A 20,379-nucleotide genomic window follows, 5' to 3' on the forward strand; every position below is an offset into this window, starting at 1 on the left:
AATTAGATCTTGGAACAAGTTCCCAATACTACTGCAAAATGTAGATCTCCATGGCAACCAGATGCACAACAGCACTGAAAATTCAAAGCTCTAACAGTCTATCCTGCATCTGCTTCAACCAGAGGAAAAGAGTGAGTGGATGAAGCAATGCATCCCACCTGTGGAGAAAATGACACTGGGGTCAGTGTTGTTAAATATGAAGCACTCTGTGAATGTGTGTGTTCTCATGGAAACACACCTGTGGACGAGACAGGTGGGCCGTGCATCCTCTGAGCTCAGCTTATCTATATAATCCTGCACTGCAGGCGCTTTAGTATCACTAGAGCTCAGAGATACTAAATCCTCCCGGGTGTGACGAGGGTCCTGCCTGCACTGTGTTTTGCACAAGCTGATAAGTGTGTGTTGCAGTGAGAGTGAGGGTGAGAGGTGGGAGGATGGGTGGGTGGGTGAAATCTCTGCCAGGTGTTTGAAACTGGTGCTGACAACCAGACCGTGACCGCCACACTGACACAGACCAGTGACTTTAACATGAAGGTAGATAGTGTGTGTGTGTGTGTCAGAGAAAGAGAAAACGTTGCATGAGAGTAGACAGACACCGACACAAATTGTGTAGACTGTGGTAGTATCAACCATGCAATCGAAGACACGCATGCACGCACGCAGGGTCAGTGAAATAGATCAATGAGAATCAGAATATGCCTCAGAGCAATTTTCTAATCTAGAGACATGCAATGCTTATTAAAGGTTAACTGTGTCATAATTCAATTCTAAATTAAATAATGTTATGCTGCAAACTACTCATCATCATCTTAATAAAACAATCCCCACAAAAACCACACCACTGATGTTGTTTTTTCAGTCGTGGTGAGAATTTTGTTAAGAGAATTAAGACTGCTTTTAACATTTGAAGTTATATCCCAATATCAGTCTAAATAATCATGCAGCCCTAAGAAACACGTGGATGCACGCCAACCGTACACACGCACACCAGCTCCACGCACACATGCCAACTGCACGCGCGCGCGCACACACACACACTTATTTGGGAGAGATAACACTGCAGTCATGCAACAATGCAATGCAACAAGCAGGATTTCCTTTGATGAAAATTTATCCCGTTAATTAGCCATACATTACCAGACGCAACAGCTTCAGGGTGGTGTTTTTATCTTTACCTTGTGTGTGTGTGTGTGTGTGCGTGTGTGTGTGTGTCTGTCATCATTACAAATGTAGTCCTGCAGACAACTACCGCAGGAGGAACTTCCATGACTGCAGATTCAATGTGTCTGCCTGTCTCTTTGTTTGAATACAGACATTGTTCAGGGCAACAACTGAAGACTTTTTTCATGAGTAATTGATGAATTGTTTAGTTCGTAACAAATATTTCTCCATTCAACACGCCAAGACCCAACAATATTAGAGACGTGCAAGATATTTAACTGGCAGATGTTTTATATTTTTGCATGAAAAACTGTAACAATTAATGGATAGTAAAAAAAAGTTGGTCATTCATTTTCTTACAGTGGAGGAATCGATGAACTGAATCTCACAGACTGAGTGGTGTTTTACCCATGAGTGTGTAATAATGTAGCACGATTGGTGTGAAGCCGGTGCCAGATAGTTTGTTTAAGTAATTGGCTGTTTGTCCCTCCACTGGATTCAATCCACATCATGTCAGCCCGCAAAGAAGCACATGGTAGAGCTGCTCCCTCCACACATTCCCCTAGTGCACGTGTGTGTGTGTGTGTGCGTGTGTGTGCGTGCGCGCGCGTGTTTGTGTGTGTGATACTCTGGCCAGTGGCCACTGCTATTTCCTCCAAATTCCTGAGCCTCAACTTAAACAGGAGGAAAGGGTGTGCAAGATAGAGCGAGAGAGAGAGAGAAGAGAGAGAGAGAGATCTGGCTCATACAGCACACTGACATTTCACACACAACTACCACAAAAACAAGGCGGAGTTCGACGACACTCGCTGCAAATAAACAAGCTAGAAAAACACTAGATTCTTTCGCCCAACGTTCAAGCTAAAGACAATTCTATATCTTTCTGTTTTCACTCTGTCGGTTGCACTGCATCGCTCATGTATGTCTACTTACGAACCATAATTGATGCCTTGTTTGTCTCCAGTGAATATGTATGTAAACTATGGTAAACAGTAACCAATAACTATCCAGAAACTCATATTTTTCCACTGTAGAGTTATTCCTAGTCAACAAATGGATTCACAGCTCATTATTCTTTGTTATTATGTTATTCTTGCCTCCACCAGGACATTTGACTGATTGTTGCTTCACTCTGTTGGTATCGTTACACGAAAAACATCTTCATGGTACTCAGGGGAGGCATGGAGTGTGGTACTAGACCTGCTCTACTTGTTAAGTGTCATGAGATAACTTTTGTTGTGATTTGGCGCTATACAAATAAAACTGACTTGACTTTTAAGACTTTATTGGGAAATTCTGACATTGGCCTGATGTCTGTGCTCTCTCAGTGCCACTGTAGTTAAAACTGCTGTAGAACTTGGTATTAACACAAGTGACCAATCACGCTCTTTTCTACTCAACCGACCATCACGACCTCTTCTTTGTCTTTGGCTGAGTGTCTGCAGAAGCATTTCTGGCAGCACGCTATACCGTCATCTCTGACTTTGCACTGGCAAAAATAACAATGAAACAATCACAGAAATAAATGCAATTATACTATTTCTGCAAATGTACAATAACTCATCCTAAAGAAGGAGGAAATCTCACTCAGGATTGTCCATTTTTCCCAGTGATTTGTACTTAGTCAGTCCATGAGCACTTGAGGGATATTAGCTAATTAATATCTGATCTAAAAACAAGCAGAAGCCTGCACGAGACATGGATGGTTGGCACATGGTAGGTATGTAGGAAGATAGTCAACGTGTGGGTATGAACACGTGCACATTTTTTGTTTGAAGCATACCTAAGCCTGTTTTTGCTTGTGTGTGTGTGTGTGTGTGTGTCATGTACTCCAGGATTTATGGGGGGATTGTAGTTTGGTTGATTCTTAACCTAAAGTTAAATAAACAAAGGAGGGTGCAGTGAATGAGAGTGTATGGAAAAATCTTGACAGAGGTGACATGACATGCAGCGGGAGGAGAAAAAAAAACTGTTGTTCAAGAGCAGTCAAGTAAAGTGACATCTACTTGGAAAGCAAGTATTAGCGTGTAGCTACAAGATTTTCTCTGGGTTTAGTGGCCGACTGACAGACAGGCAGAAGAGGCCAGAGAGGGCAGGAGGGGAAAGGTCTCTGAAATAGAACATTAATAACCAGAAACGTGAAATGAGTAAAAAAGGAGAGAAAAGACCGATGAGGACATTCAGACAAGGAGCCCGTCTTCTTCTTGTGTGTGAAAGCAGTCAGTGTATCAGAGGGGTCATGATGGAAAAGGGGAAGGATGAGGGGGAGGATGAGGGGGCGAGAAGAAAGTAAAGAGAACGGGACTGTTTGAAGCAGGAGAGAACAGAGACAGCCTTCATGGTAGGGCTGGTGAAAGGGGTGCCCTCTCAGCCCTCGTGAACACACACACACACATAAAACCCAGTGGGCTCTTGCACTCATCCATTTAGCCGGGTCGATGCAGCTTGTAGGGTGAAGCACCTTACCTGTGATGGGTGACCCACCCAGACAGGAAACACTAGATACAGCCAACACACAGACACTCTCACACACACGCACACGCAAGCGTGCCCACACACACACACACACACACACACACACACACACACACACACACACACACACACACACACACACACACACACACAAAACACTCATTCACTGCTGGTTGGTCTTGTATCCTGCGTCTGTTCAGGATTTTTTTTTTAATCGTGCAATCACAGTGGGACGTGGACCAACCTGTCTTTGAAGGCTTTTTCAGCCATTTCTCGGGCTGCTCTACGGACATCTTCTGGAACTGCATCCTTCTCAGCCTGGGAAACCTGGTAGACCTTGTGTCCAGCATCCAGGCGATAGGGGCCTCCTTTGCCACCAAGTCCTGCTGTATCTCTGCCACCTGCAGGGACAAATCTCTCACATCAGAAAACCTATCACTTCTTCAAACACACAGTCTGAGGATGTTAAGCATATTGTTTCATATTGACTGCTCGTATTAAGTGGCGATACCTGTGCCACCAGCCCATTGGTTTCCCCCAACATGAGGAGCGTTATTGGGGTCGATCTTGCCATGTTTTGGGGCAGAGACATCCAAGCCGCTCTCCTTCTGGATGGTGATCTGAACAAAGAAGAGAGAGAAATGCCACAAAGGTCAATTTAGACATTGCGCAAAAATAGGGGTTTAATCGCTAGAATGTAGGAGCACTGAATAATAATCCTGAAAAAAATGTAAAAAGACAACAACAAGAATGCATTCAACAAGGGAGAAAACTAAATATTAGTACTTCTTATTCAAAAACCTCTTTGCTGAGTCAGTCAGCAACACACTGTCCAAAGCAATTAAAAAAATGGAGACTCTATCTGTAAGGTTTTTGGTTTCAGACAGAAGAACAGACCAGGCCCTGTCTCTGCAGGAGAGGGACAGAACAGAAACAGAGAGGGAATCAGGCCTATCTCAGCTGCACTCTTAGAGCCAAGATCAGCTTGCTGGCTCTCACAAAGATGCTGGCATGCATGAGAGAGAAGGATCTCCCCTGGAGTTCAGATGCATTCCTACATACTGTGGCCATCTGAATGGTTTAGTTGTTTACTGTGAGTTCCTATCTTTACTGGTTGTGCTTGGTTTCTCATGGTCTGAGCAGTTATCTTGACAGAGCAGCAGTGCTGTTGAGAGAGACCTCTCCTCTTTGGCTGAACCGCTGTCCACACCTCAAACTGACACAAAGCCGAGCTCACAGCTCGAGCTGTGTTCTCACACCTCCGTGAAGCTGAGCTAGCGATGTATCAGCAGAGCTCTCTATATTTAGCACAGATTAGGAGCGTCAGTCTGATACACACCTTGCCAGATTATAGGACATGACAATAGTCACTGCAGGAAAGACCTACTATAGAGCAATTTACTCTAAACTAATAGTTCCAAATGACATCTATATGATGATATGAATATGTGACAGAGACCCTGAGCTTTGGCCTCCAACATCTTTTAGTTCATCCTTGAGACCAGGTGGTAATTTGAGACAAACTATAAAAAATTCCCTCGACACATTCCAGATATCACGCTGATGAAAAATGTGTCATAAGGCCAGTCAATGTGAAAACATAATTCACCTGACCGAACGCAAAAAAGCAACAACATTTGGTTCCCAGGGTAACCACGTTTCTCAAAGAACCAAGTGAGTTATCTCTCTCTCACGATGGGGAGCCTCTTCTGGTGCGACCAACCATGGAAGTCAGTCGTGAGACCATCCAGAGAAGTTTGGGATAAACGTCCTCTTTTATAATCGCCACTGTCACCCTAACTGGCATTCTTATGCAAAGTGCAGGGTTGTGATACCTCACTTAGTGTTTAAAGAACCAGGATCAACTACATATTCAATTTCAAACCAAACTACATTGGAATGGGAGATGTGGCCCACTCCCACAAAGATGGAGCTACAGACAAGGCAACCAGTGTTTTGCTCACAGTTGGGTATGTTCTGCATGCCCGTGCACATGCAGCATTCAAAGTTTAGCCTACCTGATTTTTGACCATTGTACCCTGTGACCATCTCATGAATTGTGAGATGAGGGGAGCCGTGACCAGCGCAAGTCACAGACAAAGGAAAAAAAACTGATTTGCACATTTGAAATAATCATGTACACATGTCACTCTGGGTAGGGCGCCAGGCCTCAAGGAGCAGAACACAACCCAGGGAGCCTCTGGAGGTGGGATGACCATAAACAACATGCCAATGATATGATTCGAATGTTATACACTATTTAATGACAGAAGATACGTCAAGACTAAATAAAAGGTAACAAGTGTCACACCATGAGTTAGCGTGCCCTTTGCTCAATGGACTGTCGTGTAGATCTGCTATGTCTCTCTTTATAACAACATCTGGACAATATCACCACTATCAGGTGGTTGTGCTTGCTCAATGCCAATGAATTTGAGAGTCACCACTGCGTAGCAAAACTCTGAGAAGTTGATGTGCAGGAACTGAATTAGGGTCCTTTCTGAGAATGGAGCTTTTACTCTTTCAAATATTACTTTTAGGCAGGCGGGTGGTTTTGCCAAAACAGTTCACAGGAGCTTTCCAGCAAATAAATGATTAGAGCTAATGATTGATTAGATGATTCCATTTTTAAGTTCTGGAAGCTTAAGTCCTTTTATTCCTTGACAAAAGGAATCAGGTGTGTCTAACATTTCATGCTGTTGAGGCTTGAAAGCTCAAACACTGAGCTTCAGCTTTGGTTCCTTTTTTTTAATTAATTCAAAACATGAATTAAATCTTCAAGCGATTCTACTTTTTTGTTGTGTGACCTTATTGGACTGTTAGAATACCAGCAGATATAGGAGGACACTGACAAACCTGCAATGAATGAATATCCCGTCAATGAGTGAGTGAGTGTGTGTGTGTGTGTGTGTCTGACTAATCACCGCTATTCCTGTTCTGCTCTTACCACACAACATGGAGAGTCACTCACATCCAGACTACCATCATCAAAGAGTTCATTTACTCACTGTCACTGAGGTCACAAGTTTGACTGGTGGTGCGCATGCCTGTGTGTGTGTGTGTGTGTGTGTATTGGTGTAAAGGTAGAAGTTAACTCCACAGACTAAAGAGAGCTTGGTGCCATAGATCTGTGGTGAGGTAACGGATCAGAGGTTTTAGCTGCTTGTGTCACTGTAAGTCACCTCCAGCATGTGACCCGTCTCTGTGCATACTTGTCATATCAAACATGCATTTGTGTCTTCATGTGTCATCATACACAGCTCCAAAAACCTTAAAAAACCAAGAACATGAGCTTTGCTACATATTTGCCATGTAGGGAAGGAGTTTTTGCACTTGATGCATTGACATGTGTGTTAGCTTAGCAGAAGCTAGACCAGTCATCTACACAGATCCCTTGATAAACACCACACACACACACGCCCAGGTTATCCACCCTCGTCATACTGTGGATGAGTCTCACTTCTGGTAACGGTCTTTAATCTGTATCACTGACGACCAGTAAAGGGGTGATCACTCACTTTTGGGGTTAGAGGAAACATGAATCATCCGTGGGGTGGAATGTGAAGGGTGGGTCCCATTACAGTGTCCCGGCAGGGGTCTTAGCAGCAGAATTGTCAGTTTTACTACTGTAAGTCCCAGATAGGAGAGAGCTAGCATTCCTTTTAATTTCATCATCTGTCATTCTAATTCAATATTCCCTGCTGGATTCTTCTTATAATCCGTCATGATGCGGAGCTCTGTGACATTTATCGTTGTTTGCATGCAGCAGGCTAAGTCTTTGCTTTTATGAAATTTGCTCGGAAGTTAATGTTTTCACATGCATCTTGTAAACATGTTTACAGCCTGGTATAGAATGCAGCTTTAGCCCCTGCAGTTAAGTTTCACAAGTGGTCCTGGGTGAGTATTTGTGTAACTTACACGTTTAAATTACATAGGTGTAATGTTATGTATAATTAGGGAGTGGTATGGTTTGTACTTTTTTGGGGGTGAGGTGGGTGGGGTGGGGTGGGGGGGTGGGGGGGTCTTATATAAAGCAGTGCAGGAATAAGCCTTGAAAACCTACAAGCACATCAAAAATCCGGATCTTTGCTTAAATACCTGTTCCTTTGTTCAAGCTCATTGTGATATTTTGTTCCGAAGGTTAAAACATGTCAGGAAATACGACGTGTTGAAGTTTAAAAAAAAGTGCTTACATATGATTGGCTAAACGAGATTATTAACCTAATCAGGCTTTAACCAGAAGATGCATGAAGCAAATTGCAGTGACGTTGCATTTATGCTTCAAATTCATAAAAGTTGTGTTCATTTGTGAAGACTATCTTGCAATAATCAAAAGTTGAGCGTAAAAATCCAAAGTCATTCACAAAACTTGGTGGAGGAGTGTGGCAAGGACTGAGGAAGAGCCAATCAAATCCTTCTACCGATCCATTTACAACATTTTTGGGGTGTCTCGGCTAAGTTATGTGCCCTGCAAGGGTTAACAATAATTCACACAACTTCTTGTTTTTTGGTATATTCAATCATCTCTGAAAAGTTTCAGTTTAGCTCTGATTAAGCAAAAATAATAACAGAGTCCCAAGGAAGCCTGGCCGGACCTTGTCAGACCATCACAGTAAAATGATAAAATACTGTAAATCTTCTTCCCTCACTATATGCTCAGCTACGCAGACAACTCAGCCTTCTTCTAACATTTATTCCTGAAACTGTGTGTGAGAAACAGTGTCTGTGTGTGTATGTGTATGTGTGTGTATGTGTATGTGTGTGTGCGTGCGTGCTGTCTTCTCATCTTACAGCTCAACAACTCTTTAGAAACTAATAACATTAAAGTTGTGGTTTTAATAGTTGAATTTTGTTGTTGTTGGTCCCAGTGATGATAAAAGACAACATCAAGGGTATACGTGTGTGTGTGTGTGTGTGTGTTTGTGCGTGTGTGAGCGAGTTCTCAGTGAAGAAACCCCAAGAAGATTTTCCACTTTCTCTTTTTTTCATGGTCTCTCCGTCATCTGTGGTTCCCTTTTGTCTCATAGGATTAATAGCCTCATAAATTTCAGATACTCCCTTGAGACGCCTAGTTTGATGGTTGTCATGGGTGTGTGGGGAGTGTTGAAGAATGGTGGGGCGGGGGGGGGGGGGTCACGAAATTACCACCAACACAGTTGCATGCTAGTTTTGCAGGATATTTGAATGGTCTAATATCTTTCCTAGACAATACAAATGATGAACATGAATGAAAGAGGAACTTGTGTTTCACTTCTTCAGTACCAGTTATTTATGCTTCCCCATTACTAGGGAAGAAGGCTGTATTACTGGATTTCAACTTTACTAAATCTGTTTAACAGAACACTGATTCAAATGCAGCCAACATGCATCCCATTACAATAATTTATAGTCTTAGCGATTGCAGATCCATCGGTTAACCGTACAAAACACAGAATACTCCAGACACTTTTTGTAACGGTAATGATTGCCTTGAAAGCAGTAACCCAGGCCAGCCACCATGGAATTATAAATTGGATTAATGAATAATTTTGCCCCACAATTGGCATGATTAGGAGTCTGACAGGGTGGTAAGACCACGCTACCCTGGCTGACTGTTACAATCAGTCAATTCTCTTTTTTAGAAAGCCAAATCAGTCAATATAAAACATACGTGTTGGAAGAGAAGGACACAAGATATTATGTGCATTAAGACTTACGAGATGTTTTTCTTGTTGGGCGAAGTATCTGCATATTCATTATGATACTGCATTTAATAAAGGGGGTTTGACGGACTAGGCCAGATACATATGCTCAAAAATGCAGGAACGAGACAAGAACAGTTCTGTAATTACAGGTACACTTTCCAAGAATGTCTCCTTAAAGCTACATTTGTCCTCCGACTGAACCAACAATTTCACATAAGTATTTGTACCCCTCTAGTACATACTTGTACCTCTGTTTTTGAGGGTGCATAGTCATTAAACCTCTAACAGTATATTGAGAAAAATAGAAACCACCATAATGACAATAAAATGTATATAAATAAATAAATATATTTATTAATTTATGCATATATTAATTTATATTATATATAGCGATGTGATCTAGCTATGTGTGTACAGTATGTATGTGTTAGTGCGTGTGAGTGCTTGCTCAAGATGTGTGAACCTACAAAATGATTGCTTCTTCTTTATTAAATGTTTGCCCTTATGTGAACTTGGGAGCTTACAAAAGTGTGTGTGTGTATGTGTGTGTGTGTGTGTGTGCGTGTGTGTGCGTGTGTGTGTGCGCACGTGTGCGCACGTGTGCATGACAGCATGCTTGTATATGAACCTGTGAACTTCCTACATGCGTGGTGTTAAAAACTCTTTATTGAGGAGAGTTTATTCATCCAATGTATGCTACAGTAGGAGTATGTTGATGACATGTGGTGTGAGCTGTGTGTCCCTTGTAAATACAATTATTGGCCAAAAATATAATTTGCACATTTTAAGGGTTATTATAATGTTGTTTGCAGGTTGTGCCACAGGGCTGATATTCACTATTGTGGTAGACATGACCTTCAAAGAAGAAAATGTGCATATGATTGTGATTGATAAACTACCTTCAAAGGGGTGAGGGCAGGGAGGGAGGGTGGCAGATGACCGACCAGAGGAGTAGACAGACATCGAGTATACAGGTCTGAAGACAACCGTGTTGCACACATATGATCAGGAATATCCGCCAAAAGTTAGCTGAATGCAGCACACACCATTATTGGACCCTCCCTCTCTACTTGCCGATAAAACACTCACTTGTCACAGCGCACAATATTGATAAAGGAATGAAGAATGTAGCAACGTTTTTATAAAGATAAAAAAACTAATATGGCTGCCATAGGGAGCACACATTTCCAATCAAACATTTCTCAACAATTGAAACAACAACATCAAGGTACGGAGAGTGGCATGTGAATGGATCCTAAACACCGGAGGTAAGTTAGCGTTGTTGAATGTCTGGTTCCTTTGTTTCAAAGTCCTTGTTTGATTCTTTGAAATGAATTTGTAGTTGACATTACAACAAAACAAAGACTATAAAATAAAACATGTAGATACCACATTCATGACTTTCAGAAAATAACTCACACTTCTTAAAAACAGCAATTGTTTCTTGCAAGAGAAGCATTGCAAAGCTAGTAGGGGTGATACTGAAGTCACACGTGAAGCATTTACGCTTCCCAGTGATAAAAGGGGAGTGCCTTTGTATCGATTATCTTGCTGATCAAAATATCTAAGTCTCATTAACGTTTGGTTGGAACAAATCTTATCTTATTTTCAGCGGTGATCAAAAATCCAGTGTAACAATCACAGTGGCTTTTGGTTGAGGGACAAAAACATTCTCCGCTACGGTGTGTGTAAGGATTAATAACTGGATTTATAAGGATGAATTGGTATGAACATGCCAACGTTACACCGGAAAGCTGAAGTGTAACAAGTGTTATGTGAACAGGTCAATGATGACTGACTGCTCCTCATGGATGAAGCTAATAAGATGCTTTTTTTGCTAATTAAATTACAAGAGAAGTGTATTTCTTTGCTCTCCCTCCTACCTGTCGCTGAAAAGCCTGACTGTTACCGTGTCCAGCTTGTCACAAAGACAGGACATGAAGAGAGTAATGTGCCATATGCAAACATACGGAGGTGAGGTAAAGGTGTTTGGTAAGTCGTATATCTCTGAGTAGATAGAGAGGGTCTGTTCAAATACAGTAGAGCTACTCATGTTTGCATGAAGCTAGCACAGGGAGGGTCTGTCTACATCTGACCTTCACTGGACTGGAGGTGCCCCCCATCAAAAAAGACCTGACTACTGAGGAATCTAGGCCAGTAAGAGGGCCCATGTGTGCGCTGCAGGTGCGCATGTTTTTGAGAGTGTGTGGTTAATTTTAAATACAGGCTCATTCCAAGACACTCTGCTGGACCTCTTCATACCACAGTCTTGGAACCAAGTGTATTCATGTGAATATTTATATCACAGAGATCCAAAAATACTGCATCACATGAAAGATCTAGCGGAATTAGGAGTTACATCATTATCTGAAGTCTTCCATGTCTCATTGATGTCCAGATAATGGCATCACAGTGCATCTGGAGAAGGCTACATTATCTAAAGAATGTGTCTGTGTTGTGCATGTGGGTACCTTAACAATGCCGTCTCAGTACCCAATGTTCTGACCTGTAGAGAGGGCCAAACCTGTTGCATCATCATCCTCCTCCTCACCACAATGCCCTTCCATTCATACACACCAGCCACCCAGTCCGGTCATAAATTTTGGCCCTGGAAGCATTCTGGTTTCCATAAAACAGGAATGTTTCCGCACTCAGTACATTCTACCAGAGTGATCTTTCACTTTGAAATCACAAGTTATTCCTTGAGCTGCACTGCCACTCAGTGGTGTTGAGGGAAATTGCAGGCAGAGAGGTTGGATTGTGGATTGTGAGGCAATACCGCACTCAGACACACGCAGGTATCTCCAATTTTTAGTGTGTAATTGCAAATGAAGATAACAAGTGTGCAGGATTTCTCTTCTATAGTGGACCCGCATGTACTGTTGCTCTACAGGTGTGAAAAAAGTTTGACCTCTTCACTAAAAAACTGTGGTATTACCTGTAAAGGCCTGCCATCTTCTGACCCAATCATATTCCTCCATTCCATTAGCGATCGCTGCAGCGTGTCCAGTCCTGTCTCCCAGAGCCGCACACACCCGCCCATGTCCACAGTGACAACACCTCCAGAACCAAGGGGGGCTATTAACACATCAGACTCAGACACCTTGGACAACCAGTTGGTATAAGGGGACACACTCATGGACCTGGCAAGGACAATGACGAATGTCAAGGCAGTGATTTGGAGAAGTCTTATTTAATATTTTCATTGAGATAATGTTTTACTTGTTGTCCATTTTAGATTTAGACCAGGAAGTAAGATAATAAGCAGAAGCCACTTACACACAACAAAAAAAACTACTTCCTTTCATTAAATAATTGAAGTAGGAAGTTAAGAATAAGTAGGATGTGTTAGAGGAACTAAATGTTGAACAATGTGTCTCTGCACTCAGGCAAATCCGTTTCTGACCACTAGCTGGAAAAAGAACATATAAAATTCAGTTCATGCAGAGAGACAGAGTTGTGTTTACCTTGGGACTGGAATATATTTGATTTTTTTAGAGTTTAAATCAGTCACTTCCAGGTAGGCCGCAGTCATTGGAGGTGTGACGTCTACGTGTCAAACAAGAAAACATAACACATGGGGGTCACTCACACTGAACTCTTTTAACTCATAGAACACTAACAGGTAGAATTTATTCTCTTACCTTTGGGGTAGATCTCTTTCATTGGCACCTTGTTAGGCGGGAGGGCCCGGACCACCTGATTGGCTGAGAGCAAACTGGAACAATTGTGTCGTTTAGGCGGGATGGAGCGAAGCCCACCTCTGAGGAACACTTGAGCTCCACTCTCACTACTCTTCACCACTGATAGGTCGACAGGCCTTTTAAAGCTGTACAACTCATTAGGAGACTGGTGCAGAGCAGAAATCAACAGTGTGTAAGTAGAGGAATGACAAACAAACTCCACAATCCCAAAGTTGAGCCAACATATCCAAATACTACATCGCATTATATAGGGGACAAGCGGGAATTTTTAATGAGTGTTGCCAGCTCAGTTAAACAAAAAACAATTAATCTACAAGAAAGCCAATATGTAAATTAACACCCAAACCGTCACAGTGCCCAATTTGTTTCCAGTAAATGTGTTCAAAGGCCTAAGTTTTCCACCCAAAGGAGAATTTGGGTACTGTCCATCCTAGTTCCCCACCTAATGTTTGAAAAACGAACCAATCTGGCAATGCCAAGGCTCTTGGATAGGAACGAGGCACCAATCAAAAACATTTTGGAGGGCACGTGGTCTGGTTGATCAGCTTGGCAGAGGTTACCAGAGCTACTTGGGCACACCTCTGATGTCACACCTGTTTAAAGCAAGATAAGGGAAATATTAGGGTCTTTATACCTCTTCTTTTTGTCTCACCATGAGGTCTGGGAAGCCTACGATGATCCGTGCAAAGGAGCCGGGATCAGCCATGATGCGATTAGGGGAAACAATCTTTTGGTCAAGGGCTGCGCTGAGGTTCTCATTAGGAAGCTGGTCACATGACAGCATCTGAGGTGTGGATACTTCAGCTGAGACGATGGGAGTCAAAGAGCAGCGGTCGAGCAGGGAATGAAGAGGGAAGAGAAGGACACAAAGACTGAGTTATTAGAATGAGTCAGTTGACAGGCTGATGGGGGAACTAGATTGCTGGACATGACTTATGACTTCACATTATGTTCCGACTAGGAACTGTGAGTGAGTGAGAACATGACCAGCACAAATCTTTAATATTGATTGAGACATGCTCAGTTCCGTTTAAACTTTTGTCTAGTGGACAGATTAGTTAAGAGGTCCTGTCAAGGCAGACACACACATTTGGCTGAGGGCTCAGGTCTATTTGCCAGTGTGTGTGTGTGTGTGTGTGTGAGTGTGTGTGTGTGTGTGTGAGTGTGAGTGTGCCTGCCTGGTTTTGTTAATGGAGTTGACATAATGTCTGTAGTAAGTCCTGCAGTGCAGCAGGGGAGGACATAAAAGCCCTGTTAACCTTTGTTTACAGCTGTGGGTTGTTCACATTAAATGTTCTTCTTATTATACAGTATATACCAGTGTTGTCGGAGTCCTCACTGACGCTGTGGAGCTGACACACTCCAGAGTCCTCAGCTGCCATGTGCATGGGCTTGGTGAGCAGGAACTTCCTATTAAAAGACACATAAAGTATGTCTCATTAATGCAGTGCCCCTGTTGGGGGGGGTGGGTGGGTGGTTGTTTTATAGCTCAAAAAGTCCTATACAAACAATAAGAACCTTTAATGAATGAGGCCAGAGAAACCCAGAACTTGGACCTACTCCCTCTGTTTTTGAGAACAAAATATGTCCCTTACTTGTTGGTGTTGCTCTCCAGCAGGAGCCAACGATCTTCTGCTACAAGGAAGACGGATTTCAGGTTGATGGGAAGAGATATGGAGTGAACCCGGCCCTCCAGCACATCCAGGACCTCCAGCTGGTTGCTACGTTAAAAAAAAAAATGCAGCTCAGCAATTCATAGTACCATAAAACTGAGACGGAGTTGTTTTAAGAGTGCTACAAGCATCTTACCCATCCTCCTTATAGAAGAGCAGCCAGTTTTTATGGGCAAAGTCACTGCACATTTTATAAACTCCCTAAAAAAAGAAATACAAACACAAATAAAATGATCAAACTGTCACACTTTTGAAGTTCAGATATGACTCTTCATTCTTTGAATTATGAATCAACCTATTTCATAATAGTTCTGACATATAGCAACAAATACCAGGCCAAGTCTGGTTTAAATAAAAAGTGGAGATCATAGTGTTCCCTGGGGACATGTGACCTCTGACCTGTTGACCCTTACTACTCCACCAATGTGAAGCTTTGGCTGACGGCTGGTCACTGTCCTGAGACAACATGAGCCTGCGGACGGCACCCGTCACCATGTCCAGATGGAGCACCGTGTTACTCTGGTAGAGACAGATTAAAACACAAATAGAAAAATATGGAATGAAAATGACAGATTTGGTCTGGACAAACGAAAAGGATTAACATTCAAATAAACTGGTACTGCATCTGTAGAGAACAGGTTTGACTCAGAAAACTAGTCTTAAAAAAAGGATGAAACAAAACCATGAAACAAATGTCAGTTTGACACATTTTTATTTTTATTTTATCTTACATTGTCATAAGGAAGTGTGTCTGTTTTTTGCAGAATTTTAAAATGAGGAAAGATTGCCAATATTACATATTAAAGGCAATCTGTCGCAGAATTGTAGATCTGTTCTTGCCCTTCAGCAGGATATGTTAGACGTGTTTCTCAGGACATCCATCCATCCATCTTCTATACCGTTTATCCATTAAGGGTGTGTGTGTGTGTGTGTTGGTGGCTGGCATTGGGTGAGAGGCGGATTTCACCCTGGACGGGTCACCAGTCCATCGTAGGGCCATCAGGAGAACTTAGGGGTTCAGTTTCTTGCTCAAGGATACTTGGCCATGGTCACTGGGGGAAGTGAGGATCGAACCAGCGACTCTTCTTTTGCTGGACGGCCACTCTACCCCTGAGCCATGCCACCATAATTTCTCAGGTCATGTCAGATAAATTTCCAACAGATTCCTTGAGTTTATGTGAAATGGTTAAAAGAGGAATGTTTCAGCTTCTGGCAGAGATGAGCTTAGTGAGCATTGTGAGAACTTGTTTGATGAGGGCTTAAATGTAAGGGATGCGGATTTATGACAATATGGTGCAGTATGACTTTCAATGACTATTCAGCTACAGAACAAGGTAAGAAGTGAATTTTTCATGTCTTTTAGTATCTCCACATCATCCATAATTTGGATTACTTACATATGGACAGTGTCAAAATGTGCTTGCTTATAATAATTCCTTGAATATTTGGTTGACTTCCACCTGCAGAGGGCGCTCCTCTCCAGGTAAATCTCCAGTAACTACCAAAACGCTCTGGATACTTGTCCCTTCACTTCATGTTCACTTGTTTTAATATCTACAGACATATTGTCTTCACGTGCTTCTGTTGTTCATGTCAGATGATAAGTAAGATATTGTGTGTGTGTGTGTGTGTGTGTGTGTGTGTGTGTGTGTGTGTGTGTGTGTGTGTGTGTGTGTGTATCAGATGAACTGTGCAGAGGCTTTCATTTTTCCAGGCTTCATCTTCAATTGAGTTTTATGACGGTGAGCCACAGGGGAGCTGGCCTCGGCCCCAGCAGCTCAGCTTCACACTAATGGTTTCCTTATTGTCTCACATTCCTGTCACACACACACACTCACACACACACGCAGTGGCACTGTAGGCTGGTTGAGCTATTCAGAGAGGGCAAATCCCATTTCCTGATTCTAAACATATACTGCCTTTGGAGGGGGAGTTTGTGTGTGTGTGTGTGTGTGTGTGCGCGCGCGCGTGTTTGTATGTGTGAGCACACGTGGGCATGTGTATTTATCTTCTGACAGGCCAGGGTATTCCACATTTTGTGTGTGTGATGTACATATGCTGTAATTGTGGACTTAAGTGCATCTTTTACATGGTTGTGAAGGTGATACTATATGTTTGTCAGTAAACGTGTGTGTGATCCCTGACTAGAACCTGTTTGTGCGTGCACTGGTTCGCCTGACTTCCCTGCAAGGCCGTTGACCTGCGAGTGAACTTTATTTTGTCTGGGCCTCTTCATTTTTTAGACAGCTGTAACATGATCCATCATGGTGGTATTTTTAGAAGTCCTCCTCTTGCCTAATATGCACCAGCTGTAGAAGTGTTCTGCTTGGAGAAAGACCTAACATGCATTGTTTTTGTCTGACGCTCTCCTGTCATAGGCCAGGGTTTTACGGGGTAAGAGATTAAATAGGGCTAACCACCAACCATTTTAAGACACTAACAGACTTGAGGCACATGTATTTTAAATCTTTGAGGAATCTGTGGTTGTCCTCAAAATAAAAAAAAGAGAAGGTTTAAATGCCACTGTTGCCTGAATGTCACGTTGGATGTCAATGTGGTCACCAAAAAAGGACAGAGTACACACGGAACTATCTAGAAATAGATTTCTTCCTCAACATCGACAGGTTAATTTAGTCTCTAATAAGCTAAACTTTCACCTTCATCTATTATTCTGTAGATATGTTGCTACAATGTTTATATGCAAAAAAATACAACATAGAGTGTGTTAACAACTGGAATTGTGAAATGCAGGGACATGAACAGTGTCTCTTGTATCATTTTAACTATTTCTCTCTTGTTCTATAGGAATGACGTGCCATTGAGTTCAGAGTTAAGGGAACACAGCTTAAAAACTGAGTCATAGTCATAAAGGTTTGGCTTTATGTGTGTGTGTGCACCAACCTGTTCCTCATGTAGCACCACCTGTCCATCTAAAGGACTCCCAAGAGGAGCGACAGAGACAAAGGGCTGCCAGACACCACTGATGGTCCTGGGAAAGACATCGTAAAGCTCCATGCACTGGATTGTGTCGCCTCGCTCCTTCATGGAGTACAGGGACACGGGGTTACACATGGCCACATACAGCACATCTGCAAGACAACCGCAGAGGAACTGTTCACACACTACATCTAAATTAGAACCAGGATTGAGGTTAGAAATAGGTGTACATAAAGGTGAAGGTGAATGTCCTAATGAAAAAAAGTGTATGGATATACCGTCTTTAGTGGTGACATCACAGATGATGTTGACTTCGTTCATGGGTATCTGCCAGTGGGCTTTCTCCTCACTGAAACTCAAAGCCCGGCTTTCCTGTCTGTCACAAGGGTAACTTTGAACACGAAGAAACACGGGACCCTGGGAAAATATGATTAACAGTTACCACACACACATATTTCCGCAAGTCTGCATGCACTATTAATGCTGTGGTTGACATTCTTCATCTTGTGTTTCAGGTCTCTGCACTTTCAACAGTAAAAATGCTAAAATGTAAAAATGAATCTACCAAAAAAATCTTTCATAACTTCATTGGCTAAGAGCATCTCTGCTGTTGCTGTGCCGTTCTTGCGTAACATAAGTTTCCTCCTATTTTTTCAGATAAATAGATAAGATGAGATGTTGAAATTCATATTTTGATTATCAAATGACCATTTGAGGGGGCGGCATGGCTCAGAGTGGCCGTCTAGCAATCGAAGGATCGAGCATGTTTCTTCAAAGCTCCTTTGAGGGAAAACTCATACGTAAGCCATGTCAGGCTCAAGGATTTTTAAGTTATGCCTCAGATGCTGTTTTAGACTTCCCAAAATAAACAGAATAAATTGTGATTTGAAGTAATTTTTTTTTTATGTCTATCTTTGATTATTAGATATTTTTCAACCAGGTCAATTGGAAGCTCCAAGTGGGCGACAAAAATATCCCAGATGTTCACTGTATATCTTCTTCTGATCATGAGATATTAATGATTGATTGCATCTTGTTCGGAATGGCTCAGAGAAGCTGTGGTCGTCATGGATTCATGTCAGTTATGATGAATAGCAAAGATGACAACCTCCCCTGACAGACAGGAACAAATCAATAACATAAATAGAAATATCATAGCTCCTAGAGCAGAATCTACAATTCAGAGGTGCATCAATAAATTGAGTGCAACTGCATTTTAATTGTAACACAGGCGTAATTGCATAAACAGATAGCTGAGAGGTAGTGAGGTGTTTCTTTGATACTTTTTGCACACCAGCAATTTTTCATGTAGGAAGTGACTCTTCACTGTCACAGAAACAATACCCATACATTTTTTTTTTTCTTAGTTAGAGAGGTTTAAGAGTCTACCTGAGTTTTCCCTTGTCTCCTTACCTTGATGTCTATGTGGTGCGTCTCTGTCGGACAAAGCAGTTTGCGCCGAGCATTACCACCTTGGTTTATGGTCCAGTAGCCTGTCATCTTGACCTCTGGCAGGGGCAACCTAAGGTTAAAGGTCACATGGTGACAACTGCATTGTAAGACCAGAGGAGCTGTGAACTGCAGAGATGCAATTACATTACAAAAGATGCAAATAAACAGTTTGTTCTTTTTCAATTGTGTCATGGCAGAGAGCTGTGGGTTTTGCTGTCAAAAATTCACATCCCAAACTGGATTAAATTTATGATTTCATGAAGGCCTCAACAAAGAATTTTCTGATTAAAAAATGAGTTGTAGCCACGTCCTTATTGGACGTGAGGTGAAGTGAAAATGCAACACAGTCACATACTTTTAGGGGGTGGAACGGTTGGAGGATAGACAGTCCTGCCACCATTAAAAACTATGACTGGAGGAGCAATGAGGCCCCTAAAGGAAACGTCCATGTTCAACTGGAAATAATGAGACTAAATATTTGTTTTTATGTACACAAGATGTTGTGGGTAAAACATTTTATAAAGCCTTTTATAAATTGTTCAATATGGGAATGAAATCACAGAGGCACAGATTCTCAAAGATAATAAACTGTAAAAAAAAAAAAAAAAATACAGAAAAAACTCTCTGACCTTGAATGATGCACTACAGACAAAGTAGAAGAGACCATAAATGATGTCACTGTTCAAGGAAAATACTTGTTTCTGCCCTGCTTTGTTTCTTAGTATTTGTGTTGTTACTCATGAATGTGGACAGGATTGGAATAAAACCACAGGACACTGAGGAAACAAATATTTTCCTTTATTTAAAAGACAAAACTTTACATAATGAGACAATGTAACGGATATAGAAATTCCTCTCTTTTAAAAGTTGAGGTGATGTAAATAATCTCAGCAGCCATACATTTCGCATTTCAGGAAGCAGTGAGGAGACTTCATGGAAGCCCCAAGGTTTAGTCTCAAATCACTCAAATGCATCTACACTCTTCTCTTCGTTTGCGTTAACTTCAGATTCGGGTTGCATAGGGGTGGAAAATTTCAGGTAGAATTCTAAAGATTTTCCATGGGGCGATTAGCACAGAATTCCTTTTTTGTTGTTGTTGCAAATACGGACAACTTTGATGGGAGTGATCAGGAGCAAACTGGATATTTTGGCGTACTCTGCGTGTTGAGGAAAACATAGCCCCAGATGATGTATTCTTAAACTGTAGTTGTCTTTTTGAAGTCATCAGTCATATAGTATATGTCACATTGCTGCTACTTAAAAATAGTGTTAAAATGAGATTATAAATAGATT

At 41.9% G+C, this 20,379-nt stretch overlaps 1 protein-coding gene across 3 annotated transcripts in view; it reads right to left on the minus strand.

Moving 5' to 3' along the window:
- vwa8 (von Willebrand factor A domain containing 8) overlaps window positions 1-20,379 on the minus strand; it is a 72,398-nt gene that overhangs the window by 20,474 nt on the left and 31,545 nt on the right. For all 3 annotated transcript variants that reach the window (XM_086220222.1, XM_086220223.1, XM_086220224.1), the window contains exons 27-39: window positions 19,048-19,156; window positions 17,913-18,051; window positions 17,599-17,786; window positions 15,097-15,216; window positions 14,834-14,898; window positions 14,620-14,745; window positions 14,343-14,434; window positions 13,677-13,828; window positions 12,965-13,169; window positions 12,788-12,869; window positions 12,259-12,463; window positions 4,148-4,256; window positions 3,881-4,037 (exon numbers count right to left, since the gene is read on the minus strand). In XM_086220222.1, the coding sequence (XP_086076348.1) occupies window positions 3,881-4,037; window positions 4,148-4,256; window positions 12,259-12,463; window positions 12,788-12,869; window positions 12,965-13,169; window positions 13,677-13,828; window positions 14,343-14,434; window positions 14,620-14,745; window positions 14,834-14,898; window positions 15,097-15,216; window positions 17,599-17,786; window positions 17,913-18,051; window positions 19,048-19,156 (1,749 nt within the window). The remainder of the gene's footprint in view (window positions 1-3,880; window positions 4,038-4,147; window positions 4,257-12,258; window positions 12,464-12,787; window positions 12,870-12,964; window positions 13,170-13,676; window positions 13,829-14,342; window positions 14,435-14,619; window positions 14,746-14,833; window positions 14,899-15,096; window positions 15,217-17,598; window positions 17,787-17,912; window positions 18,052-19,047; window positions 19,157-20,379) is intronic.

Source organism: Aulostomus chinensis, chromosome 12 (assembly GCF_037954235.1).
Source record: "Aulostomus chinensis isolate RoL2024-O1b breed Wild chromosome 12, RoL_Achi_v1.0, whole genome shotgun sequence".
Lineage (NCBI taxonomy): Eukaryota > Metazoa > Chordata > Actinopteri > Syngnathiformes > Aulostomidae > Aulostomus > Aulostomus chinensis.